Genomic DNA, 27,919 nt, shown 5'->3' with positions numbered 1-27,919 from the left:
TGTTCTCCTAAAACTTATTCCAGTTCTCTGGACATGCTATTCAAGTATGTATACTTGAGATTTAAGATTGTCCAACCTGCTGTAATCATATAGATCATTCTTGTAAGGGCCAATCTGGGAAACTCTGGGGTCAGGGGTTCCTCCTTCTCCCCAAGAAAATGTATTTTCTGCCTCTATAAACAGCTTGTGTTTCTCCCATGGAGAGAAGAGTTACCGTTAAAATAGCTACCTCTCCCTAGTAGGCTTATAACCTTTAAATATAGCTTTAAAGTGCTCCAGGATTCTTATAAAATCTAGGGATTTTACTTCTCCAAATGGAGAGGCTGGGAGGCTGAAAGGGTTATGCTGCCTAATAAAAACTTCATTGTCCCTGAAATCATAAGTAACAGTTCCTCAGAAAGGAAGGTATTTCCCTAAGAGGGTTAAGTTAGGTCTCTTTTTGCTATCACTAGCTCCCATCATAAAAAAAGAAAAGAAAAGAAAAGAAAAACAAAGTTCTCAGACACACAGACATAGAGAGACTGCACAAATACTGGCACAGGAAAACAGCTACAATAGTGGCCACAATATTTTCTTTTGGCAAGGCTGCAGTTACCAGTCTTCTGAATATTTGCTTCTCCTTTCCACCTATTTGGAGAGGTTAAAAAATCTTTTACTGGTTCAATTTCCAATTTAAATGATGAAATGATCCCTGAAAAAGATCTTTCTACAGTTCAGTGGTTTCAGGGAGCAGCCTTGTTGGTCAAGTTAGGAATCTCAGAGAAGGGATAGGGATCCCTGGCAGGGATATTTTACACCTGTTCTCGATGTCAGCTCCTAGTTCCAGAACTGAGGGACAGTTAATAGCTAATGAGAATTGATGGGTTACTTGGAAATGGGTGCATGCATCTGAAAACCTCCTGGGAGGACACAGGATTCCTTCATTGACTTGTTTTCTACAATTAAATTCACAGAGCCTTCTCACCCAATTGAAGGAGTGGCTATAAATAAATTCTCTCCTCAGTCTGGGGACACAGTTTATAATCTAGCAAAGGGCAGTTTGAGGCTAAATCTGAAGGTCTTTCTAAAAATAAATAAATGAATGAATGAATGAATGAATGAATGAATGAATGAATGAATGAATGAAGCAAAAGCAAATGCATGTTATTATTTTGTAGAGCCACTAGATGTCAGGAGAGACTGTGCTATCACACTCCCCAGGCTGAACAGAGACTAAGAGTCCATTTCCTTTCCCAATCTTTCAAAACCCTTTTTGGTGCATGCTAAAGTTGACCCCTTATCTTGCTCTCCTATTTTGAGAGATCTTCCTTAATGGAAAAGCATTGCTATTAAAAGTATTTGCAGGAAATAAGCTTGATTTTATTTTGGTTTTGTTGGTATATCTCTTCCTCTTCCTAGCCAATTATGTCTAAATTTATAAACTGTAACTTTTAATACAAATAATACATATAACGAATAAAAAACACATAAAAGTATTCCCAGAAGGGAACTTGCCCTCTTACCTAAAGATCTGTTATGAGTGTTCAAGGGAAGAGACAATTTACCATCATAGAATCCCTTTGTTGGAAAATGTTCCACCTGCAACCCTTAAGAGTAGGAAGAGACTCTGATAAGGATCTGAGGGAAGCTTTTTCTCTCTCATCCCACCACTACTATCAAAACTGTCCTGAAGGGGATAGCTAGGGTGGATCAGTGAATAGAGAGCCAGGCTGAGACTGGGAGGTCCTGGGTCCAAATCTGGCTTCAGACATCCTCTAGCTGTGTAACCACCGTTGATTGCCTAGCCCTTCCTTGCTCTACACTAATTCTAAGAGAGAAGGTAAAGGTTTAAAAAAGAACCATCCTAAGAAAAATTCAACAAACATAGACTGAGACACATTTTATCCAAGCAAGGTATCATTTTTAATAGGAGCACTATTGCTAATAAAATGGGTCTAATGAAAGCCTCAGTTAGTCAAAAGACCAAAAATCAAAGAAGCTATTCTTTTTTATATGCACAGAAAAAAGAACAAAACAGGTAGGTACCATTTGTTTTAGAGTTGGGAATGTCTTGATGAGGGCAACATGAATGCTTTATTGACTTATGGGACCCAACAGTACTTTAAGGTCATTGATAGTAGACCAAGTATGTGGACTCACTGGCTCTCAGAAAAGAGTTAAGTCCACTTAAATTAGTCAAGGATAAGCAGGGATGGGACCAGGTCAGCTTATCTGCTCTAAAGGAAAATATATAAATGTTATGGAGTTTCTTCTCATGAGATGAAATTTTGAAAGATAGCAAGATCCTTGGTACAAAGTGATTTTTTTAACTATTTTTTTTTATTAAAAGGGCTAATAGGATAGTGTGAATTTCAAAACTATTCTACCCTAATCAGACCATTCTTTAGAAGATCTGATTTAGCTATTTCCTGATCAATAACAATAGAAATACTTGGAATAACAGAATCAGGTCTTGGAAACTACATTTCTTCTTAGTTTAACAAGATTAGCAAAGTCTGCATTAAACTCAAGATTTAATTATCTGAGAAAATGGCCTTCAACAGACATGTGCAAAAAAAGGACAGACCTCTGGGCTGTCCTAAGTCAAGCTTGAGCCACTATTGGCACATGTGAGACGCAGGAAGTGAGGTAGAGAACAGCCTCTGGAGTTCTTGTGACTTCCTGTGGAGAGGGCTAGAGTTCAGTTCTATCCTGGAGCTTGAGCTTGGAGGAGCCCCGCAGACAGCATTCCTTCAGACCCGTCACGTGAGTGATAAGGACTGAACCCTTTCTCTGCCTTGGCTTTCCAAGGCCTTAACGCCCGCTTTGGCTCAGCCTGAGCCAGAGTGGTTCTGAGTTAAACTCCCCTCTTTCCTTCTCTCCCTCTCATATTTTCTTCCTCCTGTTGTAATTAAATCACCATAAAAATTTGGCAGCTGATTTAGGTATTTTATTATTTGGAATTTCCCTTGGCGACCATTTAAATTTAGATTTTTTTCAGTCTCAACCATATTATTCACCCTTTATAATAGGGACACTAAACTTTCATCATTGGAGAGAGATACTGAATTCATGAGCTTCTTCACCCAGAGACAAAGAAGAGGCTTGGATTTTTAGCTCAAAAATGAAGTAAAGTTACAGAAAATACAAGATAATTTTAATAATTTACTACAGTGCTATGAGGATGAATATGAAAATGTAGAGAAGCCTAGGTTGATTTCTATGAACTGATTCAGTGGGGTAAAACCAGAAAAAATAACAGGCCCAGTGATTACAATAACATTTGTAAAAAGGTATTGAAAGCTTTTACAATTGTCATAAACAACTTGAACTCAGAGAAGAATTGAAAACGTGCAGCTCTATCCTCTCTTTGCACAGGTGGTACAAAAGTTGATATATTGTTTGGTATTGCTGGTGTTTTTTCTCTATTAAAACCATTGTTATAAGGGATGGTTAGTTGGATAGGGAAATGGGAAAGTATATTCATAAATGAAGGTAATATAAATTAAAATACTTTTGTACAAACAAAACCAATGTAACCAAGATTATAAGGGAAACAAAAAAAATTTATAAGAAATTTCTCTGATAAAGATATCATTTCTCAAATCTATAGAGAACTGTGAAATTCATAAGAATACAAGTCATTCTCCACCTGACAAATGGTCAAAGAATATGAACAAGCAGATGAAGAAATCAAAGCTATCAATAATCATATGAAAAAATGTTCTAAATCACTATTGATTAGAAAAATGCAAATTAAAACAACTCTGAGGTACCACCTCATACCCATCAGAATGGCCAATAAGACAGTAAAGTTATAATGTTTGAGGGAATGTAGCAAAATTGGAACATTAATACATTGTTGGTGGATTTGCAAACCAATCCAACCATTCTGAAAGGCAATTTGGAACTACCCCAAAGATCTATAAAACTGTGCATACCCTTTGATCTGGTAATACCACTACTGAGTCTGTATAGCAAAGAGATCATAAAAAAGGAGGAAAGATCCAACTTGTACAAAAATATTTATAGCAGTCCTTTTTGTGGTGGCAAAAAATTGGAAATTGAGGGGATGTCCATTAGTTGGGGAATGGCTGAACAAATTGTGGTATGTGTTGATGTGCTATAAAAAACAAGCAGGATAATTTTAGAAAAAGCTGGAAAAAGCTACATGGACTGATAGAGTGATAAAAGCAGAACCATGAGAACATTGTGCATAATACATGAATAACCCAGATCAAATTGCTTACCATCTCTGAGAACTGAGAAGGCAGGAAGGGAAAGTGGGAGACAATTTGGATTTTCTAATTTTGGGAAAGGTATGTTAAAAAATTGTTATTACATATAACTGGGAAAATATCTATGAATTTAAAAAAATTTAAGAACAAAATATATTCATAAAAGTAAGATTTTGAATAGGGTATGTCATATTCAATAGAAATAAATTCTATTTACTTTTTTTCAAAGGTTTATCAGACTATAAGTTCAGGTGAAATTATGTAGATATACTTTCCTTAGATTTTAATAGCATATTTGAGAAAGACTATGATGATATTCTGGTGGAAACATAGAGTAGACAACAATAGTTAGGTTGTCTAAAATAAGTTGAATGGCACAGGTTAGAGGAGTGATGAATTATTCTATATCAAATTTGAAGGTCCTCAGTGAAGTGCCCCAGGAACTTGTGCTTATTATCAGTGAGTTGGATGAAAACACAGATTTATAACACTTTCAGATGACACAAAGCTAAAGACAGGAGCAATGGGAAAGTTAACATTTGATGACTGATACAGTACCATACTCTCATCTCTCTCAACTAATAACTGCCCTTAGATATTCCAAATTGCTTATCTGGACCTGCAAGAAGCAAACTGTAGTTTGCTCTCCACCAATGACCATCCTGGAATTCCTGAAAGAGGGAATTGTTCTAATATGTCTGAAATGGAACTTTTCCTATAAAATGGATTTAAAAAATAGGAAGTTCCTTTAGATCTGCCCATCAGATATAGAGATCCACAGCATCCCAATTTTTTTGATTCAGTGAACTGAAAATCACATATTCTTCAACAATAAATCTCCTTTAGACACATGGGTCTTGTGTTTTATTTTTTTCTTTTCCAAGTTTATTATTTTCTTTAGATATTTCTTTTTTTTATTGTTTATTTCAGTTTCTCTCCCCTTAGCCACTGACATGGCAAGAAATGTGCTATCAGTAAAAATGTAAAATCACATATTTCCATAATAGCCATTTAAAAAAAAATAAAGCAAGAAAAATAAAATGAAAAAATTATGCTCCAATCTGCACTCAGACTCCCTTAGTTCTCTTTCTGGAGGCAGATAACACTTTTCATCCAAAATTCTTTGGAATTGTCTCAATTCATTTTATTGATCAAAAAAAAAAAAGTTATTCACAGTTGATCAGACAATATGGCTGTTACTGTGGTTAATGTTATCCTGTTTCTACTCATTTCACTTTGCAACAGTTCATTTAAGTCTACCCAGGTTTTTCTGAAACCACCCTGCTCATCAGTTCTTATAATACAATGATATGCCATTGACTTTTTCCCTCCATCCTAGTGTGTAGAATTTTGAGCTACCATATATTCATTTCAAGAGGAATTTTCCTACATGAAAGAAATGAAATGGATATGAAGTCAGTGAAGTTGCACTTCTTAAATTTGAGGAGCTCTTATTCTAACCACTGTAGTGAGTGGCTCTATAAGACCAAGTCACATTGCATTAATTTGTCCCATTTTTTATGATATTCTATACAATTTGAATCATTGATTTAAACTGATTGCTAATGGTCAAAATCAAGCCTTTTTGTCCATCTTGCTTTAATACTTTACAAATGGCTAAAGATCACAGATCTTTTAATTCAGAATTTTGTACTTTCCCCTTTACATTTGTAATAATCACAAGCTCCCTGGAAATCTTCTAAAAAGCAGTCTAGGAGATATATGTACTCAAACATTCAGACTGAAAAAAAAAAAAACCCACAAATGCCTTTTTTTTTTGGCTTTGTACAGGAAAGCTTGAATACCACATCCCATGCCACCGCATATGTTTGGCATTTAACCATTAAATGACAAGACCTTTTTTTGAATCAAGAAATTATTTACCTTTAGAAACTAAATTTTTTATGTTTAGGTCTGATTTTCATAAACTAACAAAACACCATTCATTGAAAGAACTCCTATTTGTGTATTTTGCAGTATCTTGCACAGGAAGGAATTCAAGAGTGATTGATAACATACTGGGAGTGATTGATAACATACTGGGATTCTCAAATATTTGTTAAAAATATAGGGATAGTCTAGGGCAGTGATGGCAAACCTTTTAGGGATGGAGTGCCCAAACTGCCACCCTCCCCCCACCCACCTCCACCCCAGACAAGGAAGGAAATGCTCCCATTAAGCTACTGGAGCCATGTGAGAAATGTCCTCAAGCTTGTGGAGGGAAGGGAGCAGCCTGACCCCATTGCTTGTCTAGTAAGGAACTCTGGCACTCTGTGCTGGGGCATTCCCACAGAGGGTTCTGAGTGCCCTCTATAGCATGCACCAGGTTCACCACCATGGGTATAGGGCATGCAATAAGGAAAAAAAGTCCTGAATTTAAAAGAAAACTGGTTTGAGTTCGGTTCTTCTGCTTGCTAACTATATGACTTTGGGTGTCTTTTTTTTTTCAAAGCCTCAATTTCCTTCTTTATTAAAGTGAAGATAATTCTTACCCTACCCTCTCAGGTTAGCTGTGTGGCTCAAATGGGAAAATGCATGTGAAAACTATAGCTATAAGGCACTATACAAATAATAGCTATTAATAGCCTAGATAATTGAATAATAATCTAAACAGGAGAGGGATAGGCTGGGGACAGATTTTTATAAAATTTACAAAAAAGTTTGCAAAAAAGCCTGAAACAAAGAAATCGATCATATTTATATAGTGCTTTAGATTATAAGGTACTTTCTCCTCAAATGTCATCAAGTAGGTAGAATTATATTCATTTTACAGATGAGCAAATTAAAGTTTAGAAAGGTTAATGATCCTGGGCAAGGCTAGCAAGTGGCAAAAATGGGATTCAAAACCAGGTCTGTCCTGAATATCTTATTAGTGCAACCCTTTCCTTACTACATGCTAGTAAAACACAGAAAATGTACTTTTTAAAAATACAGTCAAAAAAACTGTTCTTCATACCAAAAAGTATCCCAAAAGTCTTAGTATAGTTTTAAGCTATTAAAGCTTAGCAGCTTCATAAAGACTTTTGGGACACCCTGTATATAATGCTTTACCTGTCTCTTATAAATTTATATCACAGATGACATACAGGTAACTTCTTCAAAGAAGCTGAAAGCTCCCAAAGTTGAATGGACCTCTACTTACTACAAGGTTCTGCTAATTCAACAATGGATATTTTAAAAACATTAATGGAAGCTTCATACAACAGTGCATTTATTATGTAAGAAAAATCACTATATCTTAATAAATTTTAATCTAGAGATTACACTAGGTTTATACCCAAATTGATTAAAATTGGGAGAAAAACTCATCCAGAATATTTTGGGGGAGAAAGGGAGCAAGTAGAGAGCACCAACTCCCAATATGCCCCCTTCACTAGATTTAGACTCATTCAGGTTTCAATCCAGCTCTATTTTAGTGCTTTTGGACAAATCGCTTAACCTTGCTGGTCTTGTTTCCTTATCTAATTTCTTCATGAATGTTTTCCTTTATATCTCTCTTAAACTGGCCTCTGCAACTTTGACCAGTTAATTGCTTTCTCCTAGTTCTGCTCCAGAGATCCAACAAAAGTCAATTTAAATTTCTCTTCCAAGTAACAAGCCTACCAAAAAAGGGATCCTTTATCATTCCTCACCTCGGAAGTCCTGATTTTCCACCATGCTTGTGGAGGATGGCTAAGAGATTTGGTGGTTAGATAATTTGAGGCTGGTTAAGGGCTGAATTATAGGGTCTTTGTGACTAGATAACACAAATGTCTTTCTTCAACCCTATGATGCCAACATTTTTTTTGACATCCAGTGACTTTTATCAATATAAAGAATATCTCCTGACTCCTAAACGATGACTGAGAAACTTGAGATGGTAACCTTTCTTACAGGTAGGAATTATATTCAGGTCTTTTTATCTCCAAAGTCAACTATGCAATTCTACATAGCCTCTGAAACATAATTATATAGAAGAGCCAGAGAAAAATTACAAAAACCTAATATTTTACTTATTTCATAGATTTCAATGGAAAGACTCAGCTGGATGCTTTCAAGATACAAAGGGGGCAGGGTGGGGGGGGAGGTTCTTACCTTGCTAATCAATATAGTGACCCACTAGAGACAAGTGGGAAAAAGCCCTAGAAATCATGGTATTTTGGTATATAGAATATACCTAAATATATTTTGGACAAGTAGAGGTGTTTTAGCTAATTATAACAGAGCTTCTACTTATTTTTAAAGGGGAATTTTGCTTTAAAGTAATTTTATCCATATACACTGTCAAGAGAAAAAACAACAAAAATCATGGTGCAAAGTAATACCTGGTCTTCAAAACACGTTTTATTTCTTTTAAGCATTTTACTGTTGAAACAATTTTTGAGGCCTGGGCTATTTAAAGGAACAATGAAAAAATAAGAAAAACTTTATTTCAAACAGTTTTGTTAAATGTATGACAATAAAGCTGTTTTGACTGTTGTAAACACATCTTAATTTCAAACCTGCATTGTTTATTAATTTCAAACCTGCACTGATGTATAAATTAGACATGTAGTATGAGAATGATTAATTTCTGCTAAAATGTGGAACAAATCCACCATTATGCCAATTTTTACATTTATTGCAGACACTGACTAGTTTTAATACCAGACGTTAAATTTTCATCACAAGAAATGAGAAAACTAACCAGCATTTACCAAATGTAATGAGCTGAAAAATTAATTCCCCATTATTGCTCTGAAAATATACCCCTAGATTTAAATGGAATCTTTCTCTTCAGCCAAAGTTAGGGATTCAAGTGGTAGTTCTTTAATCATCATCTACCGTTGGCTTGATTGTAACTCCTCTTCTTATCTGACCCCAGCCAATCAAACTGCAAAATGAAAATATAATATTAAACAATAATGAAACCATTTCTATCATAAAAGCAATATAAATAGCAGGCCACCTAAGTACCTGTGCACATCACAATTGATTCTATATAGGAACCACCTCCACAAACTTGAGCTCAAAGATCATTTTGGAAGGATAAAAATAATTTCCTGAAGAATATTAACTCTATGTCCACCAACAAATTAAAGTGTAGAAGGTCAATAGGGAAACACAATCATAGGATATAATATTAACAGTTATATAGTTCTTTAAAATTTGCAAAGTGCTTAATATATCAATCAAGCTTTTACTATGTACTGGCATTATTACCAAAAAAGCAAAACAAATCAAACAACAAAAAAAAAAACCTCTGAAATTCTAAGTTTAGACCCTCAAGAAGTTTATATCTTAATGAGCCAGACATTATTTATATAGATAAACAAAGATACAAAGTAGAAAGAAGACAATCTTAAAAGAAGGCTATAATAGCTATAAATACTGGAAAAAAGGCCTCCTGCAGAAGGTGTCACAGAAAAGCAATTTGTAAAGACCATGGTTTCCTCTGTAATCTAATTAGTCCTGTATGGTGCAGTATGGAAATTACTGGTCTTAGAATCAGAAGATATTCTATTTAAGCTTCAACTGTTACAACCACAAAATAGGAACAAAACGTATACCACCACACAGGATTGTTACTAGTATCAACAAATATTGAGAAAAATATACTGCATTTACTTTTTAAAATACCAACAAACAAGATCGTTTCTATATACAAAGTACATTATGCAAAACCACAAAATTATTAGACATTTTAAAAAATGTTAATATGTTAAGTTTAAAAACCATCTCAATTATGTTTCCCTTTAAATTTCCTTCTGTTCTCTCTTTTATGTATTATTCTTAAGAATGCTTCATTGATTTTTTTTTAAACCCTTACTTACCGTCTTGGAATCAATACTGTGTATTGGTTCCAAGGCAGAAGAGTGGGAAGGGCTAGGCAAGGGTGTCAAGTGACTTGCCCAGGGGCACACAGCTGGGAAGTGTCTGAGGCCAGATTTGAACCTAGGACCTCCATCTCTAGGCCTGGCTTTCCATCCACTGAGCTACCCAGTTACCCCCCATTGATTTTCTTTTCTTGGATGGGAGGGAGGGAAAATTAACTATTAATAAGCATCCCTCCCCCATTAAAAAAAAAAGTCATCTCTTGTAGCAAATAAGACACTGGCCATACTCTGCAAAAAAGGGACTTAAGCACTCTCTAATAAACTAAGTATAATCAAACAAAAAGAGAAAAGCATAGTGATTCCGAGCCATACTCCAAAAAGGATTATTTTCTTATTTAAAAAATAAAAATTCGGACTCATTTTTGAAGTTAAATTTGACTCAATATTTTAATTCCTACTATGCCTCAACTGATATAGTCCCTGCTATGAAGATTTTTAACAGTAAAAATGAAAGTTGGCATATGAGGAAAACCAAGATGTAAATGATCAGGGCATTAGAAGCTTTATCTCTTATAAAGATGATTCTGTATCTCTAGCCCAGACTTTTCTCCTCAAAGTATAGACTGGGGACTGTGAATTACTTCCAGTACACCTTCCTATCTGATGTCCAAAACCTAGCTTATTTTTCCAAAATATCTACTTTGCCTGACTTTCATTATTAGTTACATAGCTTCCCTCATTCAAAACTACAGTATTTGATTTGTTCCTCCTATCACTCCAGCTTATTGTATCTTATTAATTCTGTTGGAAATATTGCTAGCATTCATCTCCACCCTTCAATTCCTACTGCTACCACTGGGCACACTCATTACCATCTTCACTAAACAATAGTAAGTCTTCTGAGAGGTCCCTGCATCCAAAGCATTCTCAACACTACTTCCATATTTGTCTTTCTTATGCCTAGATCTGGTTAGTTTTCCAATACTCAAAACCTTAGGTCCTTAGAGCATAAGTCAAGTTTTAATTCTTGTTTGGCACTAAAAGTCCTATGTGATTAGTACTTCCCTATTTTTCTAGTCAGACTTCATACCATTCTGTTCCATGTGCTCTATGCTCTGGTCAAAATACTATCAGCTTCATTTCCCCCATACACTCCTCCAATGAAAAACAAGAGGACTGACTAAATAATCTCTTTAGAGGTTTCTTCTGAGTATAAATCTCAATCACTTTTGTCCTGTACTTTGCTTTTATTCAAGTTGTTCTTATGCCTGAAATGCCACTCATCATCATTTTCAGTTACTGAATTTCAGCTCAACCTTTAAAACAAATATATTAACTCCTCCTGAAGGCTTTCTTTGATCTCAAATAAATTTAACTTAGAAGTGTATATTCCTGAAAAAATTGCTTAAACTCTTTGCCTCAGTTAATTTCACTTCCAAAATGAGAGGGTTGGCCTCAAAGGTCCCTTCTCACTCCAAAATCTTAGTCTTCTCTTTTTCATATATTGTTTATGTGCAATATCTTCCTAATATATTACAAAGCCCCATGAGGGAAAGGATACATTAGCCAAGCCTTGTATCTTATCTAGGACCAAAAAGTGTTAAAACACAAAAGACATTTACTATTGAACTGAATTAGAAGGATGGTCACTCCATGAAAAATAGTATGAAAAAATAAGTCACAATTCATAAGAACATATAAGATTGGCAATGAGTAGGGACAAGGCTTGGAAACTGACCACATAAAGAGAAATTAAGGGGGGGAGGGGAGGAGCACAGTGCAGCCAGCTGGTACAGTAGATAGGATGCCAGGCTTGGAGTCAGGAAAACTCATTTTTCAGGAGTTGAAACCTGGCCTAAGACTCCATTACTAGCTATGTAACCATGGGCAAGTCACTTAACCCTGTCTACTCATTTTCCTCATTTGTAAAATGAGCTAGAGAAGGAAATGGCAAACCACATTATCTTTGCCAAGAAAATCCATGGGGTCACAGAGTCCGATACAACTGAAACTACTGAACAGCAAAGGGTATGGGTGATGGGAAATAGGGATAGGATAGTGCTCCCTCCCTCCCAAAAAGGGTCACTGAGGCATCTTTAAAAAAAATTTTTTTTTTTAAAGAATACAAGGTGGGCTAGGCAAGAAGGGCAGATTTGGAAGTTATAGCTTAGTCTTATATGCTTCATAGAAAAACGAGCCTCTCTATAATGGAAACCTAGAGTTTCTGACCTACTATATTCTATTTGGTATGTGTTAAATTCAGAATAAAAATTAAACCAGAAAAAAAATTTTAATGACTCAAGATCTTGAAGATATGTGGTAAAAAAAGTTGTGCTTCTCCTGACAGAATAAGTTAGGAAACTAATTTAGGAAAGATCTGGATTTGGAAACAAGTTTAAGGTAATAATATACCCAATAGGTAGCAGGAAAGAAAGGTTAAAGTATTGAGTAAGATCAAATGTAGAGATTTGAATAGAGGAGATAGGGAAAGAAAGGACCAGCTCTACCAGGAATTATCCCATACACTTATCCTTAGAGTGACTTACCGCCAATGTTTCTCAACTCTTCGACTAAGGGCAATTTTTTCTCCAATTTCTGTGCAGACAGGATTAGTAAGAACAATTTTGCCTAAATCAGCCTTTACTGCACTGACTCTTCCTCCAGTAGACAAGGAGCCTATGTTCACCATGAGCACTTCATTCTTGGACAATTTTTGTACCTAGAGTGAAGAGAGAATCAAAGGGATAGGGAAACTAAGAAAATGCTTCTTCAAGTAAGCAATTATTATAGACAAAATTTAGTTACACCTAATTTTAAGGAATCAACTAATTTTTCAAAGTTACTGTTTGACATAAATGGTAATCTAGTCTTGGAAAGTTTTGTTGTATATTTTTCATTAGAATGGCATCTAATCTGTAAATATTTAAAACTGCCAAACTGAGTTGGCCAATGTGACCGGATCCTTCCATTAAAAGATACTATAAAATTCAGTCTCATGATCTACCTCCTTTCAAAGCTAGAAGAGTTTTATGGCAGAAAATGGGCAACAAGTCTGGCACCAGAAGAAGTATCATTTAATAAACATAATGGTCCAAAAAGGCAGTGTTCCCTAACATTGCTTCCAAATTTAAGTTTCCTATAAATCCATTTTTCTACACCAATATAGGCAAACAGAAGTTTACATAAATATGTAACTTAGGTACAATGTGTAGGAGGTACAGGAAGACTCTTCTGATGAACAATATGAGGCATAATACCAGGGGACTGTTGGGGGAGGGAGAGGGGAATGCAGAGCACTTCAAAAACAAGCCTCTTTGGCTGAGTTGTAAGGTTAATTTTGCCTCTAAAAATATAACCACCTTTCTCAAATCTTTGCTTGTTTTCCTGACCTTGTCACTTATGCATGGGATTTGTGGGGATCAAGACAGCAAGTAGCTAATTGTGGGATTTGAGTGAACTATACACTGACTCATCTTTTTGATTCCATTCTGGAGCTATTAGTTTCCTTTCTATTCAATTATGCACCTAGTCTAAATTCTGTATGGTGAGGAAAGTTTATTTAATTGGGAGGAAATCTTATTGCATTGTTTGACCCCAGCCCTATACAGCTAGGAAAGTAAGCTACCTATACCTGCTATTTAAAGATCCTTAGCCAAAGACCTAGGTTATGTCGACCAGAAATGCAATGCAATCAGATTTGAGATGAATATAAGGAGTTTTTTCATAATTGTACAGCTGAAGCAACCATATGAAGAGTGGTCCCATATAAATCAACTGGTTACTGATTCCATGTTTCTTTGATTATCTACAGATACTTGGGGATGAATGGGACACTTCTTTTCCTGAATTATTGGAAATGCCATCTGTTCACTCTCTTCCCAACTTATAAAGTGCCTAATCTTCCTCCAATTAGAAATCATATTATGTCATGTTTCCTTTTACTTAACTGATTTTATTTTATTGTTTTTAATGTATAAAAGTCTATCTCCCCCTGTAATCAGAGTCCAGCCTTAAACTGAAGAAAGGGTTTGGTCCCTATTTGTTGGACAATTGGCATAAATTGCTTAATAAAGCAATATGCTCAAAAGATCAAACCTTTGTTTCCTCAGTCACTTAATATTTTCTTCTTTACATTTATTAAACTGAGACACTAAAATTGTTTTAAAGAAAAGTTTCACAAAAAAACTTGCTCATTTTGCAACACTTACTTTCGCTGCTTTTTTGTCTCCTTCAGTGCGCACTCCTAAAAGTCTTCTAAGCAGGAAATAGGAAATTTCCAATTCTGTAAAGATTTCAGGCAATGCTCCAACTGCACCAAGAACCTGTCCCACCATTCTGTCAGCTCGGCACAAAGTTGGATCAATTTTTGTTCCAACCCCTAGGCAAAATGAAGTAATTCTTTAATGTTTATATCTAAAGTCTTAAAATAGTAGCAAAATAGTACAGATTGTAAAATTCAGTGCAACAAATCTACATCTCTATAACAGTTTTCTTCAAAAAGGTAGAAGTAGGGGAAAGCTAGGTGACTCAAAAGAGATCCTAAGTTCAAATGTGACAGTAGATAATTCTTAGCTGTGTGACTGAGCAAGACACTTAGCCCCCATTGCCTGGCCCGTATTCCTCTTCTACCTTAAAACCAGTACATAGTATTGGTTCTAAGCCAAAAGGTAAGGGCTAAAAAAAGTAGTTTGCAATATTTCCAAACATATACACACACATATATATGGCATGGCTAAAGAAAGTCACTTATCAAATTTGGCAATTATGAAGAAAAATGGAAATGAATTCCATAGCTGAAAATCTCACATTAGCCAAAGAAACTACTTCTCCCTCACTAAGGAACTCTTCCCAAAAACAAACAAAAAAAAAACTCCAAAACAGTGTTTGGAAATACTAAATTTGGTAGATTCAAATCAACAAGACCTCTCTCCCTTGTAAAGACAGAGTTGTATGTGTCTCTAAGAACTCACCCAGGTCTAAATCTATGTTTATCACTACTTTTATATTATTCCATAAATATCAGTAGTATTTTTGTACCCCAGCAGGCACATGGTAAAAGACCAGATAGGCTAGAAATCCGATTATCAATCCTTGAATCAATCAGACAATGCTACCAATCCTCCCATCTTCCATTCTAGTCCAAAAACAACACAAACTAGGCGACACATTTAAGTACTTGTCACATATGATCTATATGTGGATTTTTAAAAAAGAAAAATAAATGTGATTAAATGCTGTATTATGCCGCTAAATTTACTGTTCCAAATACAAGATTTACTACTCTGAGCTAAACAGAATAACCCATACTAAAATTTCTCATCTTTTCTTTTAAAAGTTTTTTTTTAATGATCAAATGAACTTTCTATAACACTTTAATGAAAGATTTTAAAATTTAAAGGTTCCCTTTCCATGAAAGCTACTGTATTTCTGCTTTGTTTGTTTAGGAATCTAATTTTCAAATAGAGGTATTTTGATTTAACAGAAAAAAAATTCCTTACCAATAAGGCCTCCAGGAGCAGCATACTGCAGGTCATTATGCTCTGCAAAAAGTGATACAATTTTGGAAAAGATTGGCTTACACATGAGTTTCCCTTCACTATCTTTAGAGACAATGCCAGGCCTGACCTCCAACTCCTGTCCCACCTAGAAATAAGTAAATAAGTTTATGAGAAGCAAGTAGTAGCATCTAGACCATCACAATCTTAATGAATTTGCTGTAATTTATAATTTGTTAAAAACTGCTGAGAGTTGGAGATAGAAATATGCTCAAAATCACAACCAATAACCACATATTAATCAAGCACCAAATATATGCCAAATACTGAATTAGATGTCATGGGATCACAAAGGTGGAATATATAGTCTCTACCCAAATTGAGCTTATTTTAGACAGGGAAGATAAGGCAATTAATAAAGAGCACATATCTAACAATTCATGGTATTATACTAAATTTATTTTTCACATTTATAGCCTTTTCTGACCTTTCCTTTGAGCAAAATAGGAGAAAGAGAGTAGGATTATGTTTTAGTAAATTGGATTTTCTTCTTAAAGATTACCTTTAATACTCCTTTGAGAATACTACCACCAGCCACACCACCCTTAAGGTCATCAACTTCACAACCAGGCTTGTTGACGTCAAAAGACCGAATAACTAAAAAAGGACATAAAGTCACTAAGAACCAATTGTGCTATTTCAAGACTTTCAGCAACTTATTAAATTAACTTTTTTCAAGAATATGGAGATCTGGAAATACACAGCATTAGATACATTTTTCATAGGTGTTAATGAATAGATTCAAGGGAGGGGGAAAAAAATCAAAGATAGAAGTCATAGATTTCAGTTGAAGTACTGGCATTTAAAAAATTTTAAACCATGGGGAAAGTGAGATAAAAGTCTTTCTTAATGGTTTGTTTAGAAGTTCTCAAATATTGCCCCTGTGTTAAGTACACCTCATTCCCCCATAATATTGTCCAGACATTTTTCAGAATTTGGTCATATAAGAATACTTGATAATAAATTCTAAAAGCTTTGTTTACTATTTTATACTGTTCCATCCTGCTTTGAAAAATTCAACTCTAACACTCTTAAAATTGGATTACAGAACTCTGTTCTTTTATTTTAAATTCTAATTACCTTGTATATACTATTTCATTTATCTTCACAAGATTCACTGAAAAAAACTATATTCCTAAGTCAATCCATATTACCACTGAAATCCTATTTAGATGATGATCATGGTGTGGTGACCACAGATTTCCAAAGGATATGCTCAAGGGCATATTCAAATGGAAATACCCTGAATATATGAACCTTAAGTTTGAGATTTTATTTCTGGCATCTGAGGATCAGCCTCATAAATCTGGCCTCATTAGAGGTCTGGCCCAAGTGATAAATGTTATGGGGCCATGACAATTAAGTATATGGAAAGGGTCGCAATTTTAGCAACAAAGAACATTCACATAGATGGCAACATAGATCCTTGAAGCTAGAGTATGAAGAGATAGATAGAAATGTCAAAAGAAATGCATGGCATCAACTTATAAACTTACCAATAAGTCTGGGTTCTGAAGTAAAGTCTCTTGGAGGTACTGGAATTTTCTTTACTATATATTCACAAACAACTTCAATATTATACTTCAGTTGAGCAGAAATTGGAATAATAGGAGCTCCCTCTGCAACTGTACCTGTTCCAACAAAAAATGGAAAGCTTCAAAATTTAGCTTTACAGAAACTACTCTATTAGATACTTGTTTCACATGACATCTAAGAGCACTAAAAAGATATTTAAACAGTCTTACACAAATTTTGGCTGAGTATGGGTATAATTTTACATTGAAAAGTTAGAAATTTCTTCCAAAGGAAATTGTAAAAATATTTTAATATTTCTACAAAGTAGACAAAATGACTACCAGGGAAGCTATACCATAATTGGTTAAGTTCTAGTCCATGTAATTAATTCTGCAATACGAGTTAAAACAAAATTATAGACTCTTGACTAATCAAAAGACTACCTCAAATGATGTGTTTGACCTGTAATATAAGTATGCCAAACAAGTCTTTCAAGTACTATACCTAGATGAAAGAAATTTTACAATGATGGTATGTTTTCTTTATGACCCAATTGAACTTATAGCAAATAATTCATTCTAGTTTTCTCTGAAGTTTAACTCGGGGAAAACAAAAATGCTTACGATTAGCAGTATCTTCCCCCATCCATAAAGTAAGAAAAACTAAATAAAGATTAGAGTCACAGGATCAAAGACATAAAGTTAAAGGGAATTTACAAAATCCCAAGCCATAGAGGCCTGAGATTCAAAACTATGCCTTCAAACTCCAAATTCAATGTTTTCCACTGCACGTTCTCTGCCTAATTAGTTTAACCCTCTTCCCGTGAGCATTGGATACTTAATACTTGAGCATAGCAAAATTTAAAAACATGCTTAGTGTCTCTTGATAAGGTGGCAAAAGGATTAGATCCAGAAATGGGGGCTGAGATTTATAGCTCTGTTTAGGTTTAGCTATCTTTATTAAAAATTCATTTAATATTTTGAAGGATTTATATTGCAGGGAACTTTTGGTATACAGTTCTTAACAATGACTTGCTAGTTATTAGATACTTACCTTGTACAAATGCAAGGATTTGTTCATATTGTTCCTTAGCCTGACTTTCTTTCACCAAATCAATCTTATTCTGTAGAATCAGAATGTGTTTCAATTTCATGATTTCAATGGCAGCTAGGTGCTCAGAAGTCTGAGGCTGAGGACAAGACTCATTGCCAGCTACATGAAAAAGAGAGAGAATACAAAGATCAGTTCTAATATATAAGGTGGTAGGCATTTATCCATCATTGTTTTCTAAATACTCATTTAAAAATAATTACTTTTTCTGATAGTATACTCCCAACACTGGCTTTCTTTGGCATGACTATAATAAACTTAAGATTTTTTAGATTTTCAACACTACAATCTGCAGTGAAGCAAAGGTAGTCAGTATTCATTAGAAATTTATGAGATGTTTTAAAGTAACTTTTTGTACAAGTAAATTTATCCCTCTCTAATTTTTCAGTAAAACTTAACTTGGATGCTAAAATTAAATTCTTTTCTTAACAAGTTATCCTTCATGTTCTATTACTTTGAAGACACAATTCAGATGCCACTTCCTATAGGCCTTTTTTTTTTTAATTTGGCCTCTCTCTAAAGATTTCATTTAATTAATTAATTTTTGGTATTTTTGCATGGTTACATGATTCATGTTCTTTCCCTCCCCTCTTCCCACAGCCAACAAGCAATTCCATTGGGTTTTACATGTGTCACTGATCAAGACCCTATAGGCCTTTTCTAGTCCCCTCCTCTGTTACTGGCATTCTCCTAACCCCCAAAACCATTACTATATTCTGTACTTAGTTGTATCTATATTGTTTCCCTCAGTAGACTATATAGAATGCAATAAATAACCTTGAGGGCAAGGATGATTTTGTTTTTATTTTGTTATATTTAGTGAAATGCCTGGCATATAACAGAAACTCAATAAATGCTTCTTGAATTCAGCTGCTATAATAGATATGACCCAATGACCCTACAATACTTTCACTATCTGTGATACCAAGAGATGTGTGGTAAAATGGCATGATCATTCTTCTCAATAGCAAACTTCTATAAGAGGTTATTTTCTTAATAGTCTATGTTTATCTTAATATTCCAAATGGAATTGTCATGTATTTAATTTTTGATGCTCTATTTACCTATTAATAACAGAGCTGCATCCATGACTGCTGCACCGTTCAGCATAGTAGCCATCAAAATATCGTGACCAGGACAATCCACAAAGGAGACATGTCTAATAATATGGGGAAAAAATAAATATCAGACAACTAGTTTATACTTAGAACATGTAATGTAATAAAGCCACAATTTTATCAAGGTTAAATTACTAATGAAGTACATTATTAATATTATAACAAAACAGACTTTCAAAAACTTCTCAAACAAAACAAAAGCAAATCTTAAAGATGAAGAAATTGAAGGTTAGAAAGATTAAATAATTTGCTCAAAGTCTCACAACTAGTAACCAATGTAGTGAAGGCTGGAACTGGTCATCTGACTCCAAAACCAAGGCTCTTCCCAAACATATCACTTTAGTCCTTTCAATAGGCATACTGAAAACTAAAAAGCATAATGAAACACATTTCCTGATCTGTAAAATGATGGGAGCTAGAATAGATAATCTGATTTCTAATCTATTTTTCCAACTCTAGACTTTTTCCCCCCTTAATTTTATATTTCTACACATTTTCTCTATTAACAATTCAAAACAAACAAAAACCTCAAAATTTCATCAGCAGAGTGGCTGCTCACAAATCTCTATATCTCTTATCCTATTAAATAAGTAAGCTATGGTGAACAAGCACCTATAAAGCTGTTAATGTCTAATATAAACAAGGTGAAACACTGTAAAGTAGGTTATTGCCTAATTTCCTTTTGAGACATTCAAAAATTAAAGTAGTCCCAAACTTATTACTTAAGCATCATCAGTACCTCTTGTAGAAAAACTTAAAAACATTCAGAAGATAGGGGCATCAAAAAGCTGGTGAAAAGAGACTTAAAAAAATAATAATAATCCTTTTTTTTTTCTTTTTCTGAACCTCATTTTCATTACGAGCAACTTTACAATTAAAGGGGGAAAAGATCAATATGACATTAAGCCAACACTTTTAAAATGACCTTTCACATCTAATTATTCAGTAACTATTCTGAACTGCTATATCTATGGGCCAAAGCACATATTTATTACAAATGTCCGGGCTTCCAATATTTTCAGGGACACAATTTTATCTTCATCAATATATGATTTCATATGGCTTATATCACTGTCAAATTTTTCAGCTTTTGTTTAATAACATTAAAGATAAAAAGGCATAAAATATAAAGAAAAAAAACAGATTGATCACCTGACTAATTTAAAGTTTCCTTTAGTTCCTGGAATGTCTGTAGGAAATTCATCAGGTGTGCTACTTCCACAAGATCTGTAACATTCTGGCCGAGAACAACTTGGGTCATCAAGTTGGTAAATCTAAAATTTCAATGAAAAAGATCTTAAAGATGGCCAGTTGTACATCTTGAACACAGGCAATTTTTTTTCTCTTTCCAACATTAAACTAACCTTAGCATTAGCATATCCCAATTTAATGGTAATATTTCTTTCCAGCTCATTTTTGAATCGAACAGTGTGAACTCCAGAAATAGCTTTTACTACTGTTGACTTTCCATGTGCTACATGACCAATTGTACCTACAATCAAACAGAAAAAAATCAAATGAGAACCAGTTTAACAAAAGTATTACTTAATAAACTGTATTAGAGATTGGTCAAGCCTAAAGAGTTATTATTATTATGTATCATGTATTACTACATAGTAGTACTACAACAATCAAAATTTCATGCTACATATCTTATGCCCAAAGTTGTGTTCTAGAATGACAGAATATGTGAGTAAATTATTCTTCCAATGAACTGACTACTGAAAATTATCTGCTTCATCCCCATCAAAGAATAACATAAAAAAGACACACCTTTCCCGATGTTTGCCATAGAAATGACTAAGTACACTTAAAATCATGAAGCACATCTAGAACATTTTTCACACCTCTGTAAATAAGCATTCGAAATACTTGGACAAGCTTAGACAAGTTACTTAACATCTGAGTTAATTTAGGGTTGGACTAAAAAATCTCTTAAGATTCATTTCAGCACTAAATCTGATATCATGAACCATACTCCCCTCAAGCAATATTATCCATTACTGCTTAATAAACAACACTAATACCACAGATTTAAAAACTACAGAAATGTGAAACTATATAAAAAGTCCTAAAGACAGGAGAGTTTGTAAATAAATTGTACTCTACAAGGTGACTTTATACTTATAGTTTTTCTGATATTTCAAAGGAATTATCAATTGGGAATATTCTTACATTAAAGACCTACTAGTATGTAACTTTTTCTATTCAATCTAAAATCACAATTTTATAAGTAGGAACACTGAGCTCCAGAGAAAAGTGAATTATTTAAAGTTACACAGTCACAATTACAGATCTGTCTTGAGAACCTAGATTTCTCAACTTCAAGTTTAATATTCTTTACATTATGTTGTCTCTCCTGGCACTTTGGAAGAGAATAGGGTTCTCAGAAGGGAAGGGGAAAAAAGGTGGTTTTCTAGACAAAATAGTGGTCAGCTGAAGACAAAACGCAGAGAACAAGACAGCCACTGTCAGAAAATCCTTTTTCAGGCTCACAATTTAAATTCAAAGCTTAGACATTATTTCTGATATTATGCTGTCAAAAAATGTTTTGAATTAACCTTTCACTCAATTTACTTGAGTAAAAAAAGTCATCTATAATCTAAGAGCACTTTCCCCTCCAATTCTGAAGTTCGTTCATACCATTTGAAAATACTTGTTACTATGATACTTGATTCTTAGATTTGAAGTAACATTACATCAACAGAGAAAATTTAAGCATTACAAGATACCATGCCTGTCTTGGTGTAAATCCTCCAACTTTTTTTTCCCTATAAAATAAGGATATTAACTATAATACTGCCTCTCAAAAGGTTGTCACAAAGATGAAATGATATATGATGCACTTAGAAAATTTTAAAGCACCATATAAACATCAACTGTTATTATATTTATACACACTGATACTAGAAACATCAAAATTTTCACTCAGCAAATATTCTCCTATTTAGCACTGAATAAAATAACTATCTAACTTGGGTCTTACAGTTTATGCTTACTTACTGCTTATACTAACCTTACTTCACTTGTTTACTTTTGCATATTATAGACATTACTCTCTTTCATGAACTCCATGGTCCAGCTAAAGTGCTTTTCCCATTCCTCACAAATGACATTCTATCTCTATCTCCCATCTCTGCCAAGGATATATACTTAACTTTCTTCTTATTCTACTTCATATCCTTAGTTTCATTCAGTTCAGCTCTAGTGATACTTCCTATACAATGCCTTTTCTGATCCTCCCCCCCCCCCAGATAGTTCCTTTCCCTCAAAATTACCTTTTATTTTGAATGTATTTATGTGTGTACATATTGCTTCCCAATGTAAGCTTCTTGAGAGTCTAGACAATTTCAATCTGTTGCTCTACCTCTGGTATTCAGCCCAGTACTTTGATTGTATCAGGGACTTTGATAAATGCTTTCTGGTTGCCTGATTAATACTCTAAATAATACCGTTAAGTAGCAAGGCAGCTGTTAAAACTTATTTCTCTAAATACCCTAGGGAATCAGAACAACATTAACGCAAAATACATGGTATTGTTAACTTTTGTTGGGTTTGACTTATTTCTCTAACTACAAGCTCCCTCTATTCAGAAATCCCTTTCAACATTCCCTAATGTTTTTGTGTGTGCAAGCTCTGTGAGAAATGTTCAGAGAAAGTTTAGACAGATTATGGTCCCTGGAGAATTTATAGTATAGTAAAGAAATATGATAATTGCACATATATTGCCAAATTTTATAAGTCATGCTATTTAATTGCCAAAAACTCTTTCTACATGTAACTAAAAAACCTTTTTTAAAGTCATGTTGTCATTTCTTTGCATCTACCATAGGCATAGGATTAGAACTTCTTAATTATCTGTCCATAAGTGGTCATTTGACTTAAAAAGGAAACATCAGTTTAGAGAGTGTGACTTGTTCAAGATCATACATCTTAGTCAAGAATAGAATCAAGATTCTCCAGACTCCAGGAGCACTCTTCTAACAATTACTTAATCTTACCTATATTGATCGTGGCTTGTCTGCTGATAACTTCATGTGAAAGCGGAGTCAACTTGGTAACATCCTATGAGGAAGCACATTACAATTTAGTCAATTTGTAAAATGCCACTTAACAAAAATGAACTGTCAATACCCACCCCATCTCTCCAGGCTTCTTTCAAATCCCAGCTAAAATCTCACCTTCTCCAGGAAGCCCTTCCCTGATCCCTCTTAACTCTAGTCTCATATCTTTTGGTAATTTCCAATTTGCCTTCTCTATTAAATAGTTGTTTTTATATCATCAACAATCTCATTGGACCTTGAACTCTTGAGATCAAGGCCTTTCTTTTACCTTTCTTTGTCTCCCCAGCATTTAGCACAAACTTGAAACACGGAAGACAATAAATGGTTATCTTCTGTCAGTTCCCATCTTTCCGAAATGCTCCTAACTTGCGCTCCCAAAACATATTTCCATATAAAAACTGCTTGTTGCAAAGTTCCAAGAGCCCTTTACCTTTTAGCAAGTGGAATTGATCGAGACTCAACTGAGAACGGGGCAGTGTAGGCAACACCAGATTCTCCCCGACCACCCCGCATGCTCCCCATCCTCAGCCTCAGGAACTACTCGGATGCAGCCTGTGCAGGCGGAGGACCGTCGGAAACGCGCACACACCCGAGGGTCCCCCAGCTTCGCCAGGCCTCCATCCCCTACAGACTTTCCGCCGGCCTGGCGCAAGCGCAGGTCCGGAGAGCCGGCTCCCGGGCTGCCCCCCCTGGCCGAGCGGGCGCCGCCTCGCCCCAATTCCGCCGCTTTGCACCTCGGCCCCGCTCGCTTACCCGCAGGCACACACTTTTTGGGTATCCCTCAAATCCAGAATTGCACCAGCGCTCCGGTCAGGGAGCGGACTCACCAAAGTGGTCAAATCCTGGCGAGACAGATGCGGCTGCCCCAGAGTCACTCCCGGCTCGTCGCCCGCCATCTTGCTCAAAAAGGAAGTAGGTTGGCCCAGGGGCCGCCTGACTCCGCGCAAGCCCCTTTATATCAAGAGCTGGCAAGACCGCAAAACTGGACGAAGGAAAAATCGTCTCCATTCAAAATTTTTCTAGCTTCGATTCCAGCACTTCTGGATAGCTTACCAAGGACAGCACAGTGACTATCAACTCTGGCTTCTCGTGGCCCTCAGAGATATTTGAGCAGGCAAATATTTGGGTAACCCCAGAAAAGGCCCCAGAGAGACGGAAGGTAATAAAACTAGGCGCGCGTGTCTGCAAGGGACGAAAACAATTTCCGCTTCCGGCGTGGATTGCCGGATCCGGTTTCCTGAACGAGGAATTTTAGTAAAGGGCGGGGACGAGGGATAAAGTGAAGACCTTCCTCCTCCAGTTGCAACGCCTGGGTTACACTCGCTTCTTTCTTCTGGATCTTAACATTTCTATACTTTTATAAGCGAGGGAGTGTCATTCTTGGACGAGCCCGGCGACCTCGAGTCTCTTTGCTACCGTCCCCCATTCGGCCTTGTTCCAGGCCCCTTGTTGCTGCCTGTGGAATCCGCCACACCTACTTCTGGTCCCATGGCTGTGTGAGCTGGGGGACCGACTCGAGTCTGAGGAAGGAAATTCCCCCATCCTAACACTTAATGAAGAAACAAAGCCCAGATTTATTGCTTGTCAAAGTAACACGGAAAAAACTCCTTCATGTGGCAAGTGGAATCTCAGGGTCTGCACCCCAAAATCACTAATAAGCAGACAGGAGACTTGATAAGATGCTTGGCAGAAAAAAATGGGCTTTTACTAGAAAAGGAGAGAGGACGGAAGCAATGCTCGTAGTGGCACTACCTCGAAAGGTTGCCCAAAAGTAATGTCCAAGGATATACAAGTAAACTCAGAATTTATAGGCAATTAACACATTACTTTTCTTTTGTCCCACCTCTACCTGTGTAAGATACAATGTCAATGTATGTTATATTTTTTTTATCTTATCCTACCCTCCGTAAGTTTCCCAGTGTTCTTGAACTCATGGGAGCATTCCTTAAGTTTGCAGTTTCTAAGTTGGGTCAGAGTTTAGACATGGGCAAGGTCTTTTTACTGACACGTGTTATATTGTAAAGGGCACTTAACTTTCTCTAATTTTATATAAGAAGTTGCCAATCTAAGATTACTAAAACCAATGTATACTGTAGAATAATGCATGATTTTAACCCAGACGCTCAGGTTCTGTTTTGGGGAAAGAAGTGGAAATGGCTATAAGGAAAGTGTATTCTTTCTAATTCACTTTGTTGGGGTTTTGTCAACTCTATCTAATGCTGGAATGGTGAACAACATTGTGGGACTGAAATGTTAGTTCCAAGTCTAAAGTCTGGGGAGAGGGACCAAAACAAAATAAACCATAGAGAGCTAGTGTATGTATTTTACTGAACTGGATACTATACCTCGGATACATTATTTTTAGAGAATTTCATTACTGACTTTCCCAGGGGGCTAAAAAACTTCAGGAAAAAAAAGTCTAAAAAAGACATGATGACTAAGTTGATTATCAATTAATTGGTCTTGCCTCTTTCTCAGAAACTAACCTCTTTTGCTTAAGGACTAAAGTTGAAGAAACTTCCAGCCTACTCCTGGCCCTATCCTCTGGCTATTTTAATATCTTAATCTACTTTGTAAACTCTAGGGACCTGGTAGTTGTCTCACACCCAACTCCTCTCCAAAAGATTATTTAACCTTCTGTGGAATCCCATATTATAATCTCCTTGCCCGGGATCAAAAACCTATAATCACTGTTAATTGGATAGTTGGTTGTTGTTTTTTTTTTTTCAGGTTAACACTCTTCAAGTTCATTCAATAAAAAGTAAGTTCTTAAATAAGTTCAAGGCAGGGTGATTGGCGGTCATTTTTTAAAGATATGGACCATCTCCTTTATAAACCCAAAATCTGATATACTGATCTTATTATTCACCATGCTTGTAATGGGTTTACAATCATGTTTTAGGACCCTGTTGGCAAACCTATGGCATCTCTGCTGGAGGGGGCTGCTTCTCTTCCCTCTTCCGCCTCCCCCCTCCTTGAAGACATTTTTCACTTCACCTGCCCAGCAACCCACTTCCTCTCATATCTGGGATAAGGGTGCTGCTCACCTGTGGAATGAAGTTGAAGTTTGGGCACTCAGTCTCTAAAAGGTTTACCATTACTATTTTAGAGTCTCCTTTGTAGAGTAAGCCAATTTAAACATTAACCAGCTTTTTTCTTCTGAAAAGAGTTCTGATAAAAGTACTGAGAGAGGTATAAATCTTTAGACAAAGGTCCTCATGTGGCATATGGTACATTAAAGGAAATAGCTACAGGAAAATAAAGTAGAACCAAGTTTCAGGAAAGTCAATGTGAAGTCAAAGAAAGGAAAGGTTCTTCCATTTGGTGAATTCAGGGAAGGATTCTCCCAATGAGCTGACTCAAGCTAGGTTTTAAATTGTAAATAGGATTCCTCTAAGTATAGATTTGTTGAGTAATAGAAAAGTTGTTGCGGTCTATGGAAATATGTGAAGAAAAGCAAAGTGAAAAAGCATATAATAATATGGGGAGTAATCAAGGATTATGTAGGAAGACAAATAGTCATTTGGCTGAAAGTAAAGAAAATTAAGAGAAAGAATAAAATGAATTTTTTTTTTAAATCAGTGTTACTTATATATGTACTGTGTCAGACGTTACATGCCTGGTTCACTGAATATTTAAACCCAAGGAGAAAACAATGGTAATAATGCTATTAAAAAGCAGATGTAATAAAACTCATCTGATCAAAAATGGCAACAGCAGGGTAAAATCTAAGACATACCACTTTTCACTTTAATTGTCGTACTGCAGAATCATTAGGATCACTTTTCTGTCTCTCTTGACCTTGTTGATAATCCTTTCTCCTTCTTCCCTTGCCTTAACACTATTCTCTGCCTTTTCTCCTATCAGCCTAACAATTTCTCAATCTCTTGTGGGATCATCCTTCATGTCCTGTCTCCTTGGCCTTATTCATCTCCAGGACTTTGTTCTGGTTCTCTCCGCCTACTGTCCTTTCTCTCTTTTATTTTTCTACATTTTTTTAGAATGTCTTTACATGGTTACATGATTCATGTTCTCTCTCTCCCCTCTTCCCTCCTCTCTCCCAGAGCTGACAAGCAATTCCACTGGTTTATACATGTCTTATTACTCAAAAACTATTTCCATATTATTCATATTTGTAATAATCTTTAAAAAACAACAACCCCAAATCCTATATCCATATAATCAAGTGATAAATCATATGTTTTTCTTCTGCATTTCTACACCCATAGTTCTTTCTTTAGATGTGGAAAGCATTCTTTTTCATAAATTCCATGGAATTGTTCTTAATCATTGCAGAATTAGTAGCATTAATCATTGCTATTAGTAGCAGAATTGATTATGTTTGATTGTCCCATAATGTTTCAGTTTCTGTGCACAATGTTCTCCTGGATATGCTCATTTCACTCTGCATCAGTTCATGTAGATCTTTCTAGTTCATATAGAAATCAAGCAGTTTATCATTCCATATAGAAAAATAATATCCCATCACCATCATATACCACAATTTGTTCAGCCATTCCCCAATTGAGGGATACCCCCTCATTT

General features: G+C 35.5%; 1 protein-coding gene across 1 annotated transcript; it reads right to left on the bottom strand.

Annotated features, from left to right (window-relative positions):
• Positions 1-8,518: 8,518 nt before the first annotated feature.
• EIF2S3 (eukaryotic translation initiation factor 2 subunit gamma) lies at positions 8,519-24,581 on the bottom strand. The gene is made up of 12 exons (XM_001362496.5): positions 24,202-24,581; positions 23,312-23,375; positions 20,675-20,802; positions 20,463-20,584; positions 19,257-19,351; positions 18,136-18,294; positions 17,064-17,198; positions 16,070-16,164; positions 15,511-15,655; positions 14,221-14,390; positions 12,559-12,731; positions 8,519-9,069 (listed from the first exon to the last, which is right to left on the bottom strand). Exons 1-12 carry the CDS (start codon positions 24,268-24,270, stop codon positions 9,006-9,008), a joined length of 1,419 nt encoding a protein of 472 aa, XP_001362533.1. The 5' UTR covers positions 24,271-24,581; the 3' UTR covers positions 8,519-9,005.
• Between the last annotated feature and the right edge of the window lie 3,338 nt (positions 24,582-27,919).

The sequence above is a fragment of the Monodelphis domestica genome, chromosome 4, assembly GCF_027887165.1.
Source record: "Monodelphis domestica isolate mMonDom1 chromosome 4, mMonDom1.pri, whole genome shotgun sequence".
Lineage (NCBI taxonomy): Eukaryota > Metazoa > Chordata > Mammalia > Didelphimorphia > Didelphidae > Monodelphis > Monodelphis domestica.
Note: the sequence above shows the minus strand (reverse complement) of the source record. Positions and strands in the feature narration are given on the sequence as shown.